Below are 19,082 nucleotides of genomic sequence, written 5' to 3'. Positions count from 1 at the left end.
ATATCTATCTTTGTGACAGTACCATGCTGTTTTGACTACTGTGGGTTTATAGTAGGCTTCAAAGTCAGGCAGTGTAAGTCCTCTCACTTTGTTTTTCTATTTTAGAATGTTTTTAGCAATTCAAGGCCCCTTACCCTTACAAGTAAATTTGATAACTATCTTTTCCAAGTCTGCAGAGTAGGTTGTTGGAATTTTGATTGGAATTGCATTGAATCTGTAGATCAGTTTGGATAGCATTGAGATTTTAATGACATTTAGCCTTCTTATCCATCTCTTTTGGTCTCCTTTTATTTCTTTTAGTGAAGTTATGTAATTTTTCTGTGTAGAGGTCTTTTTTTTTTTTTAATTAAATTCAGTTTTATTGAAATATATTCACACACCATGCAATCATCCATGATATACAATCAGTTGTCCACGTTACGATAACATAGTTATGCGTTCATCACCACAATCTATCTCTGAACATTTTCCTTACATCAGAAAGAACTAGAACAAGAATAAAAAACAAAAGTGAAAAAAGAACACCCAAATCATCCCCCCCATCCCACCCCATTTGTCCTTTAGTTTTTACCCCCATTTTTCTACTCATCCATACACTAGATAAAGGGGGTGTGATCCACAAGTCTTCACAATCACACTGTCACCCCTTGTAATCTACATTATTATATAATTGTCTTCAGGAGTCCAGACTGCTGGGTTGGAGTTTGGTAGTTTCAGGTGTTTACTTCTAGCTATTCCAGTACATTAAAACCTAAGAGGTGTTATCTATATAGTGCATAAGAATGTCCACCAGAGTGACCTCTCAACTCCATTTGAAATCTCTCAGCCACTGAAACTATTTCGTCTCATTTTGCATCCCCCTTTTGGTCAAGCAAATACTCTCAGTCCCATGATGCCAGGTCCATATTCATCTCTGGGAGTCATATCCTGTGTTGCCAGGGAGATTTACACCCCTGGGAGTCGGGTCCCACGTAGCGGGAGGGCAGCAAGTTCACCTGTCTACGTGGCTCAGTTAGAGAGAAGGAGGGCCACATCTGAGCAACAAAGAGGTACTCAGGGGGAGACTCTTAGGCACAATTAATTATATGCAAGTTTGGCCTCTCCTTTGCAGTAACAAGCTTCATAAGGGCATGTCCCATTATCGAGGGCTCAGCACATCAAACCACCAGTCTCATTGTTTGTGACAACGTCAACACCAGTCCAGGTGAGGAAGTCCAACACTTCCGCACCTTCCCCAAGATCCTCGGGGCTGGGGAGGGGGAGGATGTAAATATATTTTTTATTATCTGCCCAAATTACTCTGGGATGTGTCACTATTTCACTCCAGCCTATACTAACCTACTGTATCTCACTTCCTATTCAGAGTTCCATGCAGTTGTGGTGTTTGAACAAATTGACTGTAGAGTTGTACTGTTTAGAAAATTTAGATTCTGTACCAAATAGATATGTCTTCCCTTGGTTTCATATGGAAGTTGAAGTTTTAAAACAAAGTCAGTTTCATCCTTTAGTCTTTGGCCTGGTTTGCCCTGGTCTTAACCAGACCTCCTTCATTCATATCCCTAATTGAAGTCTGGGCTCTTTTTCAGTTTTTTTTTTTTTTTTAACAGTGGCTGTATGCACTAATACTGACATTCATATCTGCCGAGCTTGTGTAGAGGTCTTTTACATCCTTGGTTAAGTTTATCCTAGTTACTTGATGTTTTTGGTTGCTATTGTGAATGGAGTCTTTTTCTTGAGTGTCTCTTCAGTTAGTGTATATAGGAACATTACTGACATAGGTGCATTAATCTTGTGTCTCGCCAGTTTGCTGAATTTGTTTATTAGCTCACGTAGTTGTGTCATTGATTTCTCAGGATTTTCCAAATGTAAGATCATAACATTGGCAAATGAGTTTTACTTCTTCCTTTTCAATTTGGATGCCTTTTCTTTCTTTGTCTTGCCGGATTGCTCTGGCTAGAACTTCTAGCACAATGTTGAATAATAGTGGTTACAGTGGGCATCTTGTCTCGTTCCTGATCTTTAGAGGGAAGGCTTTCAGGCTCTCACCATTGAGTACCATGCTGGCTGTGGGTTTTTCATATATACCCTTTATCATATTGAGGAAGTTTCCTTCAATTCCTACCTTTTGAAGTGTTTTTATCAAAAAAGTATGCTGAATTTTATTGACTGCTTTCTCAGCATCTATTGAGATGAAACTTTAATTTTCCCCTTTCAATTTGTTAATGTGTTTTATTACATTGATTGATTTTCTTATGCTGTACCACCCTTGCATGCCTGGGATGATCCTCACTTGGTCATGGTATATGATTTTTTTAACGTGTCTTTGGATTTCATTTGCAAGTATTTTGTTAAGAATTTTTGCATCAGTATTTTAGGGAAATTGGCCTGTAGTTTCCTTTCTTGTAGTATCTTTATCTGGTTTTGGTATAAGAGTGATGTTGGCTTCATAAAATGAGTTAGGTAGTGTTCCATTTTCTTCAGTATTTTTAAAGAGTTTGAATAGGAATGGTGTCAGTTCTTTTTGGAAGTTTGATAAAATTCCCCTGTGAAGCCATTTAGCCCTGGGCTTTTATTTGTAGGAAGCTTTTTGGTGAGTGATTGGATCGCTTTTACTTGTGATTGGTTTGATGAGGTCTTCTGTTTCTTCTCTGGTCAGTAGGTTGTTCATGTGTTTACAGGAAATTATCCATTTCTTCTAAATTTTCTAGTTTGTTGACATAAGTTGTTCATAGTATCTCTTACGATTTTTTAAATTTCTTTGGGATCTGCAGTAATGTCCCTCCTCTCATTTATTATTTTGTTTATTTGGGTCTTCTCTTTTTTTTCTTTGTCAGTCTAGCTAAGCGTTTGTCAATCTTGTTCATCTTCTCAAAGAACCAACTTTTGGTTTTACTTATTCTCTGTTGTTTTTTTTTGTTTGTTTTCTGTGTCATTTATTTCTGCTTTAAACTTTGTTATTTCTTTTCTTCTACTTGCTTTAGGATTAGCTTGCTGATCATTCTGTAGCCTCTTCAGTTCCATCAGTTTTTGATTTTAGTTCTTTCTTCCTTTTTAATGTATGCATTTAGAGCTATAAATTTCCCCCCAACACCACCTTCGGTGCATCCCATAAGTTATAATATGCTGTGTTCTCGTTTTCATTCATCTTTAGCAATTTCTCTGCTAAATTCTCTTTAGCAGTTTCTTCTTTGACCCACTAATTAAGAGTGTGTTATTTAGCCTCCAGATATTTGTGAATGTTCTAGATCTTTGGTGGTTACTGACTTTTAGTTGCATTCCATTGTGGTCAGAGAATGTGCTTTGAAGGATCCCAGTCTTTTTTAATTTATTAAGGCTTGTTTTATGCCCCAGCTTATGATCTATCCTGGAGACAGTTCCGTGAGCACTAGAGAAGAATGTATATCCTGATAATTTGAGATGTAATGCTCTATATATGGCTGTTAAGTCTAATTCGTTTATCACATTGTTTATGTTCTTAGTTTATCTGTTGGTTCTCTGTCTGGTTGTAATGTATTGATGTCTCCCACAATTATTGTGGAAACATCTATTTCTTCCTACAGTTTTGCCAGTGTTTGTCTCATGTACTTTGGAGCACATGTTTGGGTGCATAAACATTATGATTGTTATTTCTTCTTGGTGAATTTTTCCTTTTATTAGTATATAGTGTCCTTCTTTGTTCCTTATGACATCCTTGCATTGAAAGTCTGTTTTTTTCTGAGATTAATATTGCTACCCCTGCTTTCTTTTGGCTGTAGCTTGCATGGAATATTTTTTTCCATCCTTTCACTTTCAGTCTCTTTGTGTCACTGGTTCTGAGATGAGTCTCTTTTAAACAGCATGTTGATGATTCATATTTTTTAATCCATTCTGCCAGTCTGTATCTTTTAATTGGGCAGTTTAATCCATTCCCAGTCAATGTGATTACTGTAAAGGCAGCTCTTGAATAAGCCATCTTATCCTTTGGTTTTTCGTTGTCAGATCTATTCCCCTTCCCCCATTTCCTTTAAGTTACCCTTATTAGTACTCTTTTTAGTTCAGTGCCCTTCTCCAGGCCTCCCTCTGTTTTCATTTTTCTCAGCTGGTAGAGCTCCCTTTAGTATGTCTTGTCGGGTAGGTCTCATTAACAAATTCTCTCAGCATTTGTCTGTCTGCGGAAATTTTAAGCTCTCCCTCAATTTTGAAGGAGAGCTTTGCTGGATAAAGAATTCTTGGCTGGCAATTTTACTCTTTCAGAATTTTAAATATGTCATACCACTGCCTTCTTGCCTCTCTGGTGCCCGCTGAGTAGTCAGTACTGAGTCTTAATGTTGTTTCCCTTGTATGTGGTGAATTGTTTCTCTCTTGCTTTCAGAACTTTTTCCTTCTCCTCAGCATTTGACAGTCTGATCAGAATATGTCTTGGAGTTGGTTTATTTGGGTTTATCCTATTTGGAGTTCATTGGGCATCTTTTATTTGCATATTTATGCCGTTTAGAAGGGTTGGGAAGTTTTCCCCAATAATGTCTTCGAATACTCTTCTTTTCACCTTCTGGAGCACCAGTGATTCTTACTTTTGTGCGCTTCATGTTGTCCATTGTTTCCCTGAGATCCATTTCAAATTTTTTTATTTTTTTCACTATTCATTCTTTTGTGCTTTCACATTTCATTGTTCTGTCCTCGAGTTCGCTAATTCTTTCCTTTGCCTCTTCATATCTGCTGCTGTGTGTCCCAAGAATATTTTAAATTTGACCAACAGTATCTTTTATTTCCATAAGATCTGTTATTTTTTAATTTACTCTTACAAGTTCTTCTTTATGCTATTCTAGGGTCTTCTTCATATCCTTTATATCCTGAGCCATGACATTGATGTTTGTGTATACTTTTTTGACTAATTGCCTTTTAGTTAGACGTTTGTGTTGTCCATATCTTCTGGTTTCTTCATATGTTTTATAATTTTGTTGTTTTTGGCCTCTCGGATTTGCTTATCTTGATAAGCTTCTTTTATGATATGAAGGATTATTTGAACATTTTAATCTATAATTTGGCCTAGCTACAGCTTGGTGGAGTGTACTTTCCCTGCCCTACTAGCAGATGGTGTTCTTGAGCCACCTCTTACCTTCAAACCAGTTCTTCCCTAACTTCATCTCTGCACTGAGTGGGGGTCCAAACCATGTCGAAATCCAGTCAGTACACCAATTTTCCATGTGCGCTTGGGACTGCCAGCCTTCTGTGTGGGACTCTGCCCTGCGCAGTTTGGCAGGGAGTCCACTTCAGGACACAGTGGTCTTAGCCATTACTGGGGGCTGTGGTGGGGCTACAGAGCTGCACCTGTCACCTTCCAGTTGAAGTCCTCCACAGTCCTCCTGCTGTGCGCCCCCAAGTCTCTGAGATTGGGTGAGGACTCTTGACACTTCTTTGCGGCTCCCTTGCCTCTAGGCTGTGCACACTGTGAGCTTCTGTGGAGGAAGAGTGGATGCTGTCACAAGTCTGCAGAATCCTGAATTTCCTCAGAGGAGCTCTTGGTGGTAGGGCGGTGAAGGGTTATCTCCCCAGCCAACTGCAGAGATGGATGCATGGGACTTGGAAAGCTGCCCCTTCTGCGCTTGTCTGCCTGCTCCAACCGCCAGTCCCTGGCACAGGAGTGCTTGGCTGTGGGTCTGCGAGGAGTTATTCCCCCACCCCAGTGCTGAGGAGGGTATGGAAGGCTGCTCCCTTCCATGCTCATCAGCCGGCTCCACCTGCCTGTTCCCCGGGCAGAACACTCACTGGTCTTATATACAGTCTCTTGGCTTCTCCAGCTACCCACTTCTTTGTGGTGTAAAAGTCCCTGCCCAGTCGGTGGAACCCTGGAACTGCTGTTCTAGAGCACTTTCTATCCTTTTTCTAGTGTTTTTCATGGCGGAGAATTTTCCTGTCTCTCCTAATTGGCCATCTTCCTGGAAGTCCTGTTAGGGATATTTTTTTAATCTCTCAAATCTTTATAATGGTGTGTCCATTGTTGATTTGGTGTTTCAGGGTATGGTGCTTTTTTTCTGTAACAGTTAAGCAAGGGTAATACAGGTAAGAGAGGGATATAATAGAGAAGTACTTTCACACTACTTTTTGCTATGCAGGCAAAGTAGTAAGTTGAGGCCTTTTCCAAATTGTACTTTATAAGATTGCATGTATTAATCTTAACAAATAGAAACATTTTTAATAGCCTCATTAGTTATCCCTTTGGAACTTTTTATTTTTTAAATTTATTCATTTATTTTTGCATACGTAATAGAATGTTCATCCTAGAAAAATCAGAAAATGCAGCCAGTGGAAAAAAATATTCAGACCTTCACCCTTAATCTCATCATGGGGAGCTCCCTGCGAATGTTTTAGTATCTATCCTCTGGAGTATTTTTCTTGTTGTTTTTCCACATCTGTGGGTACATTGTAGTCTGATTTTATTAATTAGTGACATGCCTTGACCATGGTTCCTATGGGCATTTCTGTAAACAAATAAAAGAGTGAATTTTAAGTGTTTAGTTGTAATCCTGTCTCAGATTTCGGTCTGGGTTTTACTCCCTGAAAATATTTTTAAATTAAATTTCATAGTTAATTCATCAGGATATAGTATTGTACAATTTTTCAAGGCCTTTAAGAGGAAAAAATGACATTCGTTTTTGCTGAGAATAACCAGTTGTTGAGGGTGTGGCTTTCCCCTCCCCCTCTGTTTTAGGGGTTGCCAGGCACTTGTAACACCGTATTGGCGCAGCTCCTGGTTCTGGTTTGTTTGGCCTCAGGGGACTGATACCTGAACTTGAATTAAGTACTTTGTAGTTGGCTCTTCATTTTTTTATAAGTTACGTTTTCAAAATTTAGATACATTTTTTCATGTAAAGTGATGGCTACTGAAAAGCCATGAGAAGAACCCTCGAAATTAAAGAAACTAATTATAGAACAAGCTAGAAGTTTGTTTAAATTCCAGAGTATTTACTTAGTCTCTAAAATCTTGTTATTGCCACAAGATTTTTTGAAGTTCCAAAGAGAGTTTAAGGAAACTTAATGCTTTTTTAGTTTGAATTTTCTAAAGTTTATTTGGAGAATTCTCTCTGGTATTTGAAATTAACAAGTCAAAGCCACTAAAAGACTTTCTTAGAAAAATGAAAAGCCCAGACTCCCTTCAGATGTGACCTTCTCTGTTCTCTGGCAGCCTGACATTTGGGAGAGGTGGGTAGCCTCTGGCCTCCACAACAGCAAAGGCCAGGCAACCACCCTGGCGAGAAGCAAGTATTTCAGGAATTTATACTGTGATCTGCAGAAGTAAAAAATCCAGAACTTTTCCATTGTTTCTATTGGAAGCAAAACCTAGAGTCCTGTTTGAATACTATGAGCAACTTAAAACCAAAAGAGGTTTTATTTTTATAATTTGCCTCCAGGATTACAGACAGCCCTTGATGTCTTTAACTGCATAAAAAGAGTTGGACTTATGCCCAAGGGTAAATAAATAGGAGCATAACATTTTTTTACTATAGGGCAAAATTTCTAAATTATTTGAATTACAAAAGAAAAATACAGAAGGTGTGTAGCATATTACTTTCATAGAAATCATTTTGCTGCTTCAGACTTCCTCAGTCACTGTGGACCGACGGCTCTAGGCCGCTGTTCTCCCCCTGGTCTCACCTAGGCCGGTAGGGAAAGCCACTCCTGACCATCTGATAAACACCTCCCCTGGGGATGGTACTGTTGATCCTGTGCCTTTCTGGAAGTCTTTCTGCTTGCAGTTTCGGAGGTGCAGTTCTCTTCAGCCGCAGGTTTACCAAGTCTCCTGTCCGTGACTTTGGATGACCTCCTGGGCACCCAAGTCATTAACTCATTTCTTTTGTTTTAAACATTCATTGAGGGTATTGAAGTGGACTTTTCATTCTTTGTGGAAAACTTAGTTCTGTCTGTCCATTTGCAGCTTCTCTCCTCTCTAATCATCACACCGACTGCAGAACTTCAAACCACCACCACATGTGGAGCAGTGCTGAGGGCTGACTCCCCGACCTTTGACTGACTCCTTGTCACTGACTTGGGTAGCATCATTTTGTCCAGTGCTTAAGCTCACAGCTTTGCTCGTCCCCTTGAGCTTTCCTTACTGACATGGTCTATTCAAAAAGTTGGTGTTTTTCTTTTTTCTTAATCCCATAAAGAGGTCATTTAACATGAAGTGTTTGCTTTTTCTGCAGGTAAGGTTTTCTATCTTGCTTTTGGAATTCTCATTTATCTTTATACCAGGTGTCCTGCATGCTGACGTCAGTGTCATGCAGAAAACACCCTTTCCTTGAATAAATTTACCAAGACGTATACTGGATTTATATACTTGGTGAAGTTCTCAAATTTGACAGAAATGCAGATGGAATTGTTGTGCATTCCTTCCTTTAAAGATGAAATTGGAACCCAGAAAGTACCGCTAACAAAGCTGCTAGAACACAGTGGAAAGAGTAGTGAATTGGATGGCAATAGAAGTCCCAGTTTGCTCCTAACTTGTGAGATTTTTTGACAGTTCATTTCATAAATAAAGCTCAGAGAGGTGTGTTAGTGAAGTTTGGGAAGCAGACTACATGATCTTTAAGGCTTGTCCTTCTGTAAAGTCTTGAGATTCGTGTCTTGTGGTTTCTCTTATCTTTTAATTTAGCTGGTTAATGTCATTACTCCATGTCTGTTCTATTCTCTGAGCTTTAGTTTAGCTGAATACTTTTGTTGAAGCTTTTCTTAACCTCGTATGAAAGCATGGTTCCAGCTTTCACACTTCCTGTGTGGCACACTGTCCTTTAGGACAGGAAGAAGAGTGAGAGTTAGCAAACAAGTGGTCATGAAAGGAGGAGATTGTATATGGTGGTGTCATATGACTGAGAAGAGGAAATTTAAAATGAAGGATCATCAGACCATCAGATACTAAGGAGAAACTTGAGGCAATAAAGCCTGAAGAAACTTTGGATTTTGTAATTGATGAGATCAGTGGTAACCATGGAAAATGGAATTCCATTGGTAGTGGAGAGGATGAAGTTGAATTGTAGGCATTAAGGATGAATGAGTGATGAGGACCGGATGGCAGCAGGTACAACCACGCTGGGCAGTAGGGGTAATCCCTGTTCAGGGAAGCCCATGTCTTGATGACCTGTCATGGTGCGATTGTAGAACTCTCATAGGTGGAATCTTGAATGGTTTGGAATCAACTGTGTATCCAAGTAAGATGGTGAGTTCTCCAGACAGTGATCATATATAGCTGGTTTCTGTGCACTGATTTATACTTCGGAGTTGGATAGCCCCTCAGTGAGGAGGCAACACTTATAGTTACAGGGTCTAAATTTATCTCGCTAAATGGGTGAGCCTTCTCTTTTGCAGTGAATTTTTAGTGTAACTTGTGGAGGCCTTCTAGAACTTTGCCTTCTCTCTGCAGCCTGAACATTAAGTGAAGCATTCTCTATAATTTCCTAGGGCTTCTCCAGTTTATTAGAGTAGTAGAATAAATCCAGGCCTAGGTCGAATTATTTAATTATTCATGTCATGCTTTGGGCAATTTTGGTTTTGTAACTTGCGTTCCAGACACCAGAAATATAAATGCTACACATTGTCTTAAGAAGTAGTCATTATGGCTGTTGGATTTCTCTGTATGGTAGCTGTTTCATAGAAAATCCAGTTTTATTGATTTGATTTGGTGGTGAATCATATTTTCTCAGATAGTTCTGTACTGTTGACTGATAATCATTTCTGGTGTAAGATAAAATCAAAATGGAACAGAAAACATTGGCTGTATTCCAATTTCATTGTTCCTTTACTATAAATACAGTGGGAGTCTTTTATTGATCTTAAAGAAAAACGGTAGAAGACGCTAGAGATAGCATTATCATCTTCCGGTGTCCATTCTGCTCTAGAGCTAATTTTGTCTTGTGACCTTGGGGCAGATTACTTCACATCTAGTACTTGGTGTCTCTTCTGTAGAATGAGAGGCATGGATTGGACTTCAGAATCTTTTTAGAGAAGTCTTAGGAATACAGAGTGGTACATTAAGTGGTAAGGGCATCAGTCCTAAAACACAGGCATGGTACAGGCCTGAGAATTAGCACTCGAAATTGGTTATAATATCAGCAACTAAGTACATAAAGATGTTTTTTTCATGAGAACCTTGATGCAGTAGATAACTATTTTCCCTTCTGTTTCATTCAATTTCTTCATCTTTATGTGTGCATTTCCTTTTCCTTATATACACACAGTTTTGTTCTGTCCTTCATTATATTCTTTGTCATTGTTTCCATTTCACTTTCCTTGTGTTTCATTCCTGTATCTTTCTTGTTTAGACCAAGTGGAGCACCCAGCCGGCAGTAGCCGCCATGTAGGACCCTGCAGGAAGCTGATGGTAAGTGCACGTGTGTACTTATCAGGCTCCCAACAGGTTCTCTGCCCTGCCAGTTCTGAGGCCTCTCTTGCCTCACAGATAGAAACTAACTTTTCCCCTTTTTAAAAGTTGCCCTAGGCTTAGTTTTGTCTTTCCTTATAATTTCATTGCATATAGAACAGAAACCAAGTATCGGGGGGAAATGTACTGGTTTAAGGGACTGTAGAAGGTTACAACACCTGTTACAGTATTTGGCTTTGTGAGTGATACCAAGCCTGTTGTCAGTCAAGACATCCAGGTTCTAATCTTGTTCTGTTGTAAACTAACTGGTGAGCTTGAGCAAGTCCCTCTGTGGCTCTGGCCTTCAGTTTCTCCTGCAAAATGAGCAGGTAGGACTGGTGATTTCAAAAGCCCTTCCTATCCGAATCTAAGGTCCTAATGGGAAGTAACCTAAGAATTAGATGCTTCTAGTTAAGACTGAGAAAATGTTTTATGTGTCGTATAATCTCAGTTCCATGAATTGAGTGGTAGTTAGATTCATGATAAACTCAATTCCATCATAATGAAGTTTATCACTGTTCATTAATATTCCTTGGAGATAAATTTAATTGTTCTACTTCTTAGTTATTAGAATTGGCTTTATAGTATTATTCAAGTACTTTATATCATTTTCAGTTAATAATATATAGACCACACAAGCCCATATGTCTTTAGTGACCCAGAAATAGGTTCTCAGGGGACATTTGGCAATGTCTGGAGACTTTGGGTTGTCACAACTGGGGGACGGGGTGCTATTAGCATCTGGTGGGTGGAGGCCAGGGATGCTGCTGAACAGCCCACAGTACACAGGATGGCTCCCTCCCTGACAGAGAGTTACCTGCCCCCAAAAGTGACTGGTGCCAAGGTTGAGATGTCCTGGTAGCCTGTGTCTCGTTCCTCTTGTTAGTCCTTTAAACAGGATACAGAAGGTGGACCTACAACACGTGGCCTCTCTCCACAGTGAATTAGGTTTCCAAGGTCATGGCTTTTAATGAGGGCACATGGAAAATAAGGAACAGTTCACTGATTGTTTGGGAGTCCAAAAATGGATATTTGATATTCTGTATCAGCTAGGTATTCTAATATTCTTTTAGGCAGGGGATAAGACTGAAAATAGCACTCTTGCCTTTTAGATAGTTACATTTATTTTGAGGGCATCTTATTGAATGGTATTACTAAAGTCGTACTTTGTTTTATTGTAGTATAAATCTAGAAATTTTACTATTTAATATTCTATTTTCATAGAGGATAGCCACCCCCCCCCCCCCGCACTTCCCCACTTTTCTGTTGTCTGATCTACTAACTGGATTTGTATAGCACTTAAGAGGTTACAAAAAATCTTACTCATTTGAAATTGTCTTTGCCAGGAGTTGTATTGCAACAGATTGACATCTGTGTTTTTCCATTAAATTTTATAGTGTGACTTTTTTTTAATGTATGTAAGATTTATGCATCAGGGCAAGGCAAAGAGACTACACCTTTCCATTTGTGTTTATTTTAAAAGGTTATTCTTAGAGCATTAAGCAAGTGCTTGTTAAGTAAAGATCACATTGGTTGGCCTTTTGGGGGGCACCTGAGGAGGTGGTGGTACAGTGTCTTAGAAAAATTTTGTGGGTTTGACCTGGGGAACATTTTTCTGACTGTCATTCTGGAACCAAGCATCTGAGTGCTCTACTAGGAGCCCTTTCCATAGTAATAAAAGAAGCCATGGATTCCTGAAACATCAACTGTGGCATTGAGAGCAGTTATGTTACGTAGCCGGATAGTCAGTTATATTTTCTTTTGGTGTGTATGGTGATAAGCCTTTGATTTGGTATCAGCAATCTGATAATCACTGAGCATCACATACAGGGAAGGGCATATGACGTACTAGGGAGTAAGAAAAGCTTGAAGCGAGGTAGGATCCAAATTCCCTTAAGTATAACTGGACTCCTCAAGAGCCTATGTTGTCATCAGATTTAGACTAAGTGCTAGGTTGACAGAGGGAGAAAGAGTTATAGGAGGCAGAGGCGGTTACTGACTTGGAAAGTTGTGTTCATGTTCATGCCCCTTGCAGAGGGGATTGGTTTATAATTCTTCCACCCGGAGACTTGACTCTGCCATCTCTACGCAGACTCTCAGCTCTGTTCCTACCAGAATGTGGTTTCTAGTGAAGTATATGCTTGTGTCCTAGATTGTTCCAAAACTATCCTTGAAGATGAATCTTTAGACTTGTTATCAGGAATTTATTTGAGTGAACCCTACATGGTTGAAGAATTTGGGGTTTAATATGGCCATTTTGGAATTTTTTTGCTTTTAAGACTGACAGGTTAATGATTACTTTTTTTCTTGTTGAATGCTTATCAAAATTTGGGTGCTGTTTATTTTTAGGATTAGTATTTGCTTGTTTGTAATTGATGCTTTAGTTTAATTGTTTATGACCTTTCAGTGATAGTATTTGTGCCTCTGACCCCATTTTCATCTCTTGTCTGTATTTTAGGATGTTCCTCTGTAGCGACTCTCTTATGGAGAATGTCATTTTCCATGTAGTCCAGAAGCTATAAGTAGTTTCTAATTTATGTTAATAATTCAGAGATAAAAGGGCAAGAAGCTTGTTCTGAAAGGGAAAAGGGCAGCTCCCGGGGCTGTTTGAGGTCAGGTTGGGGGGAGTGTCGCAGAAAGAGACGGATATGTCTGGGAAAGATGAGTAGGAACCTATTATGAGTCTGAAGACTGAAAAACAGGCTACCAGGAAAAAGAAATTTAGAATTAAACAATGGAAAAGAAGGGTCACAGATTCTGGTTAAAATCCCAAAGAGAATGTGTTTCCGAACTTTCAATATTAGTATTTCTGTAGAGAATTGTTCTTCTTTATTGAATAGCTTGGTGATTTTAGTTCATGGTTCCAGCTTATCAGCAGTATGTTGCATTTTAATCTTATCTTCTAAAGTAGGGTGCCACTGGGAATGGAATTAGGGTTTCCTGAATTCCATCCTCCAAATTGTTAATGAAATATTGAGTTGTTCTGGACCTAGAGCTGAATCTCCCAGGACCCTTGGAGTGCTATGCAGACTGACAGTGAATTATTCATAATTACTCTGCATTTGCTGTTTTAGCTGTTGTGTATGCATTTCTCTTGCAATTCAGCAGAATCTCTGCTTCTGTTTTACTTTGACAGTTATGGATCATTGTTTTAACTAAAAGGGGTCCAAGTTATACCATGTTTTCTCTTGTATTTAACAAAGAACCAGCTTGCTTTCACATCCCTATTATTTGTATGATGTGGAATTCAGTGCTGTTATTCTCTAATTTCCCTTTGACATCAATATTATTAACTTTATAGAATTTTATCTGTAGGTTTGATAGCTGTTGTAGCATGAGGGGAACGAATACCCAGAATATAAAACTACAGAGTTCATGTGTTGCTTCCCCCCCACCCCCATAAGATTTAAAAGCATTATACAGATTGCGTCGTCCTCTTCCTTCTTTAGGAATCTGAAGTGATAATTGCATGGAAGTGTAAATGGTTTGCTGTGATTGGATTATATTTGTCTCCTCAGGAATTCAGAGTAATAGCTGAATGAATGAGTGAATGAATAAATAAATAATTAGTTCAGGGAAGAAAAAATCCCAAGAAAATAAAAACAAAGGAAACAAACTGAAGACCATAAACTGAAGTCAAGTGGGCCAGATTCTTACCTCTGCAAATATGAGAGATTCTGCAGAAGGTAAGCTTATGATATTGGGACTGGTGTGTATTACCAGTTAATTTAACTTTGTTTTTCCTTGCTATTGCCCTTGTAAGAATCACTCATGGACCAAAAAGGGCTAAACAGCAAAAAAGTTACCTGAATTTAATATGGTGAACTGAACCTTCCCCATCCCACTTCTCCTTCAAAAAATTATTGAAGACCTTTCATGTTAGAAGTTAAATTATTCTCTTATTAAAATAAAATGCAACATAACTCTGTGATTACGTTTTTAAAATAATGCTCAAGACGGTCACAACGAAACGAGTGATGGAAGTCAGACTGGCAGGATGGGACTGCTAGTAATGCTCCACCAGTCATCTGGAGGTACTTATGTGGCTGTATTCACTTTGTAAAAAATTTATCTTAAGATTTATACACTTTAATGTGTATATGTTTTACACTTCAATTAAAAGTTACTGAAAATTTTTAGTTTAAATTAAAAAACAATTTTGATTTTATATGTCAGAATGAAAAGTGTTTGTTTTTTTGTTAGGATTTAAATTCTTTCTTTATCTCTTTGTGTTTCTATCCACAAAATTTTCTTCTTTATAATCCCTTTTGGGGATTAATATTCTAGGCTCTCCATGATGTGAGAATTCACAGTGAGGCATGAATTGAAAGTTAATCAGAAAGACAGATTGCTCTATGCTCATCGCAGTTGGGCCACCATATTGAGACTATTGATAATATTAGAAGTGAGGGACGTATGTCTTTATTTGTTATGTGGTAAATTTATGCAGAGTCTGAAGCTTGCTCAAGAATTGTTCATAGGAACCCAAATAGGCAAATTTAAAAATACACGCTTGTAACTCTTTCAAGAAACATTTGTAGAGGAAAAAAGCAACAAAAACATTTTGGGTGCCTTTTATAACTGACGATGACAATTTCTGAAGGATTATCATTTTGTGTGGCTCTTAGTGAAACAGGAATAGACAAGTTCATTTCCAGAACCTTATGTAACTAAATTCTGCTGCTAAAAGAAGACGACTTAATAAGGCAACAACAAAAGCTACTAAAGAACCTTATTACTTTTGGTGGCAGAATTGGGAAAAAAAAAATCGAACAATGTGCCCCCCTGCCTCAATCATTTAAGACCTAGTTTTCTGATATAATATTAGGTACCATGAAGAAAGATACTGAATATTTACCACCCTTTTTGCAGTATAGCTGGTCAAAGTGAGGTTGTTTCTGTATATAGCACAGTTGTAGGCCTACCATGAATGTTCTGTATTGTCTTTAACAAATGGTCTGTTTCAGCCTCTTCCTTGTGTTCCCCAAATCTTTTATGTTTAAAACTCAACGGACTTCATCAAGTATGTAGAGATACTTTGGTGTAGGCCTTAGTAGTTAACAGAGCTTGTTCCGGTTTGCTAATGCTACTGTTATGCAAAATACTAGAAATAGATTCACTTTTATAAAGGGGATTTATTAGGTTACAAATTTATAGTTCTGCAGTCATTAAAGTGTTCAAGCTAAGGCATCAACAAAAGGATACCTTCACTGAAGAATGGCCGATGACATCCAAAACTCCTCTGTCTGCTGGGAAGGCACGTGGCTGGTGTTCTGTTTCAAAATGGCCCTCTCCAAAATGTCTCTGGGCTTGTCTCTTTTACCTTCTCCAGAGCAAACTCTGGGCTAGCATCTCCACACGTCTCCAAGCATCTCTCTAAGCATCTTTTCAGCTCCCAAGCATCTCTCCAAAAGTTCTCTCAGCTGCTCTTGAAGCATTTTGACCTCTCTTAGCTTCTCCAGAGCAAACTCAGGGCTAGCATCTCAAAGTGTCAGCAAGTGTCTCCACAGAAGTCTCTCTCAGCTACTCTGAGCTCCTGTTTGTGAGCTCTTTTATAGGACTCCATAAAACTAATCAAGACCTACCCTAAATGGGTGGGGTCAAATCTCCATGGAAATATTTAATCAAGAGGCCATACCCTAATCAGAAAGATTAATAAATCTGTCCTCACGAGATTGCATTGAAGAATGTGGCTTTTGGGGGGATGTAATATATCCAGACCGGCACAGATCTGTACACATTTTGGTTCCTATTAACCTTGAACAGTTTTAAATCTGAGACTGTTTATCCGATCACATGGAAAAAATATAATTTTTTGTTTTTTTTTTTATCACAGTAAGCCACAAACTTTGACTAAAAGTGAACTTTATCAAAAAGAAATTTCTGAGTCTTGGAAATGTTATTTTCATCTTCTGTTGTCTCATTTCAACTTTTTCAACTTTCTGGGTCTTTGTTGAAATGTATTTGAGAAGAGAGTTAGCTCCTAATTTGAAATACATTACCACTATTGAAATGAATGATTTTCCAATTTGTGGAAAACTCTTGGAATTTATGAAATTTGTCTAGAGGGAGAGAGGACTGGTTTCTATTTAGAAGCAGAAACCTCATTGCTAGTAAATGTAGTAGCAGATGGTAAAAAGCAAGCCTGATGTTCCTATGAAACAACAGGGGGGCTAGGATTAAATAATTTAGTTTATTTTAATACCTTGTGTTTGCAAAGCTTAGCTTTTTTGACCCCAACTTTTCCCCTGTAATCAAGACAAGTCCTAAGTCTATTAATGAGCCTCTTGTATTTCTTGACAGTGTGGCCACTTTTTTTCTGTCTTTACTGCTTCTTTTCATTTCCATCTCTTAGTATAGGCAGCCATCATCTCCTGCATTTTAATACGCTGAGTCACCCTTGGTCTTTTGCCTCTAGAAATGTCTTCTCCCAATGACTTAATCCACACTGTGGCCAAGTCTTCCACATGGCACTCTGCTGCTGTGAGATACCTCAGTGGATCTCTACTGCCCCAGTTTAAGTCCAAACTAATTTCCAGTGTCCTATGTGTTTGATTTATCCCTGCTTATTATGCTGCTGCTTCTGTCCTTGGCTAACTCTTCTGTTCTTCCAGTTCAGCCTACTTAGTATTTTCCTCTAAGAAGCCTTCCCTAATCAACCCAGCTCATATACGATGCTCCTCTTATGTATTTCCGTAGCAACACATACTTCCACTAGCATAGCATTTATAGCATCGGTGCTTGTTTACTTGTATGTAGCTCCAATTAAACTGAAGCTCTATAAGGACAGGGATCTTGACAGTCTTGTTTACCTAACAGTGGTGTATAGCAAGTTTTCAGTAAATATTTATCGGGTTAATAGGGGAATGGTCAGTTAACATGGCCTGGAGAAGTCATAGTAGCTCTGCCTCCTTTAGAAAAAACCTTCCTTAACTTTTCAGATGTCTTCAGCAAAAGGGGCCTTGTTCAACAGAGCGTCAAGTTGTACTGTAGAGAAAGCAGCCTCATGGACCAAACTCGATTAGCATTAAACACACTGTAATAGCTCCTGTTTTTACAGGTCCCCTGCTGCCGCCATGTTTCCTTTCAGCCATTACCCCATTTTCCTGCTTTCCTTTATAGCTAAACTTGAAAGCGTTCTCTGCTCCTGTAAAACTGTTGTGGTCACGATCACCAAACTACCACAAATAGTCAATTCTCAGTCCTCATCTTAATCAACCCATTCAGAGTACTTGACAACAGCAGACCATTCCTTCCTCGAAACACTTGCCTTACTTAGCTTAAGGGCCTTCACTCTTCTTGGTTCTCCAGATACCTCTCTGGCCATTCCTCCAGTCTTGCCTGGACCCAGTCCTCCCACTTCTTGTCTGCTCTTCTGGCTGCATTCACTCTCAAGGCGACCTCACCGAGTCCCATGCTTTTATTACCATATGTACTCTTAGGCTCACTCTTACTTAACATTTCTATGCTCAGCCTCTTTGTCAAACTCAAGATGCATATGAAACTATTTACTATCTTCACTTTGTATCTATTAGGTACACTTTAGCACACCCAAAGTAAACTTTTGATTGCACACACATACACACACACAAACCAGCATCTCCCACAGTCTCCTACAGTTTAATAAATAGGATTATTGTAGTTGCTGTTGAATCCTCTTTGTGTATTATTTTTCTCTCACCAGAGCCAATCACAAGCACATCTTACCAGCTTGATCTTCAAAATATATCCAGAATCTGACTGCTTCCCACCACCTCCACTACTGTCACCCTAGTCGCAGCCATCATACCTTTCTGAAAGATGAGTAGGCTCCTATCCTGTTGTCCTTCTTCCACCCTTGTCCACCTGGAGCTGTTTTCCTTGTCCCGTATGAACTGGCCCCTGGCTGCCTCTCTGATTTCATCTCCTGCCCTCTCCCCCTACTGACTTCCTTGGTGTTCTTTGAATGCATCTAGCATGTTCTTAACTCAGTGCTTTTGCACTTCCTGTTTCCTGGGTCCAGAGGGCTTCTCTCCCCCAGGTATTTGCATGAGTCATTTGCTTTAGGTCTCTGTTCAACTGTCACCTTACTAGTGAGGCCTCCCCTGACCACCTCTCTACCATCTACCTTGGGTTGGGCTAAGCTGACTTTCTCCTGGGCATAGAGTCTCAGAAGTAACTGGATTTCTGTTTCCTTCACTGACTTATTCTTAAATTCTTAATAATTTGATTAGGTTTAGAACAGATGATCTCTGAAACTCCTTTTATTTAGGGAAAAAATTCTGTTTACATGACTCTAAATATATAGTTTTGGTCAGGAAGGAGGGAGAGGATCATTCCATTCAAGACAGGCTACTAAGAATCTGATAACCTTGTAATATGTTTAGCAATTTCCTTGTTTTAATTTGGAATCATTAGAAATTGGAATTCACAACTAGTCTCAAATTTAGTGTCAACCACTCCACAGAATTTGTGAAGGTATCCTCACTGTTCACAATGTTGTCTGGTATGTAGTACGCGCTCTATGAATTTGTTGAGTGAATAAGCAGCTGAAATGGATTCTTCTCAAATGCAGCTTTGTAAGTAAGAAAGAAGTTCTTCATTGCTAATCATAATCTTCCTTACACATTTTAGGTGATGAGAGAAATAATTTGAATAATAAGAATTGATCACAAAGTGGCTAGTTTTTGCCCTCACTTCTATGCATCTGCTT

At 38.9% G+C, this 19,082-nt stretch overlaps 2 protein-coding genes across 8 annotated transcripts in view; both read left to right on the top strand.

Moving 5' to 3' along the window:
* The window catches only part of LOC119527929 (PR domain zinc finger protein 2-like), a 97,869-nt gene extending 84,094 nt beyond the window's left edge, over positions 1 to 13,775 (top strand). Inside the window, exon 7 of one of the 2 annotated variants that reach the window (XM_037828487.1) lies at positions 10,293 to 13,775. In XM_037828487.1, the coding sequence (XP_037684415.1) occupies positions 10,293 to 10,456 (164 nt within the window). In that variant the 3' untranslated portion in view covers positions 10,457 to 13,775. Of the gene's footprint in view, positions 1 to 10,208 lie in introns of both variants that reach the window. The other variant, XM_037828485.1, reaches the window with a different exon arrangement.
* The window catches only part of PRDM2 (PR/SET domain 2), a 62,485-nt gene continuing 47,932 nt past the window's right edge, over positions 4,530 to 19,082 (top strand). For 4 of the 6 annotated variants that reach the window (XM_037828479.1, XM_037828480.1, XM_037828482.1 and 1 more), the window contains exon 1: positions 14,043 to 14,076. In XM_037828479.1, coding sequence (XP_037684407.1) covers positions 14,058 to 14,076 — 19 coding nt within the window. In that variant the 5' untranslated portion in view covers positions 14,043 to 14,057. Of the gene's footprint in view, positions 10,352 to 13,825; positions 14,077 to 19,082 lie in introns of those variants that run through there. The other 2 variants (XM_037828483.1, XM_037828484.1) reach the window with 2 other exon arrangements.

This window comes from Choloepus didactylus, chromosome 2, assembly GCF_015220235.1.
Source record: "Choloepus didactylus isolate mChoDid1 chromosome 2, mChoDid1.pri, whole genome shotgun sequence".
Lineage (NCBI taxonomy): Eukaryota > Metazoa > Chordata > Mammalia > Pilosa > Megalonychidae > Choloepus > Choloepus didactylus.
The sequence above is the reverse complement of the archived record's forward strand: the minus strand, read 5'-3'. Positions and strand labels throughout refer to the sequence as shown.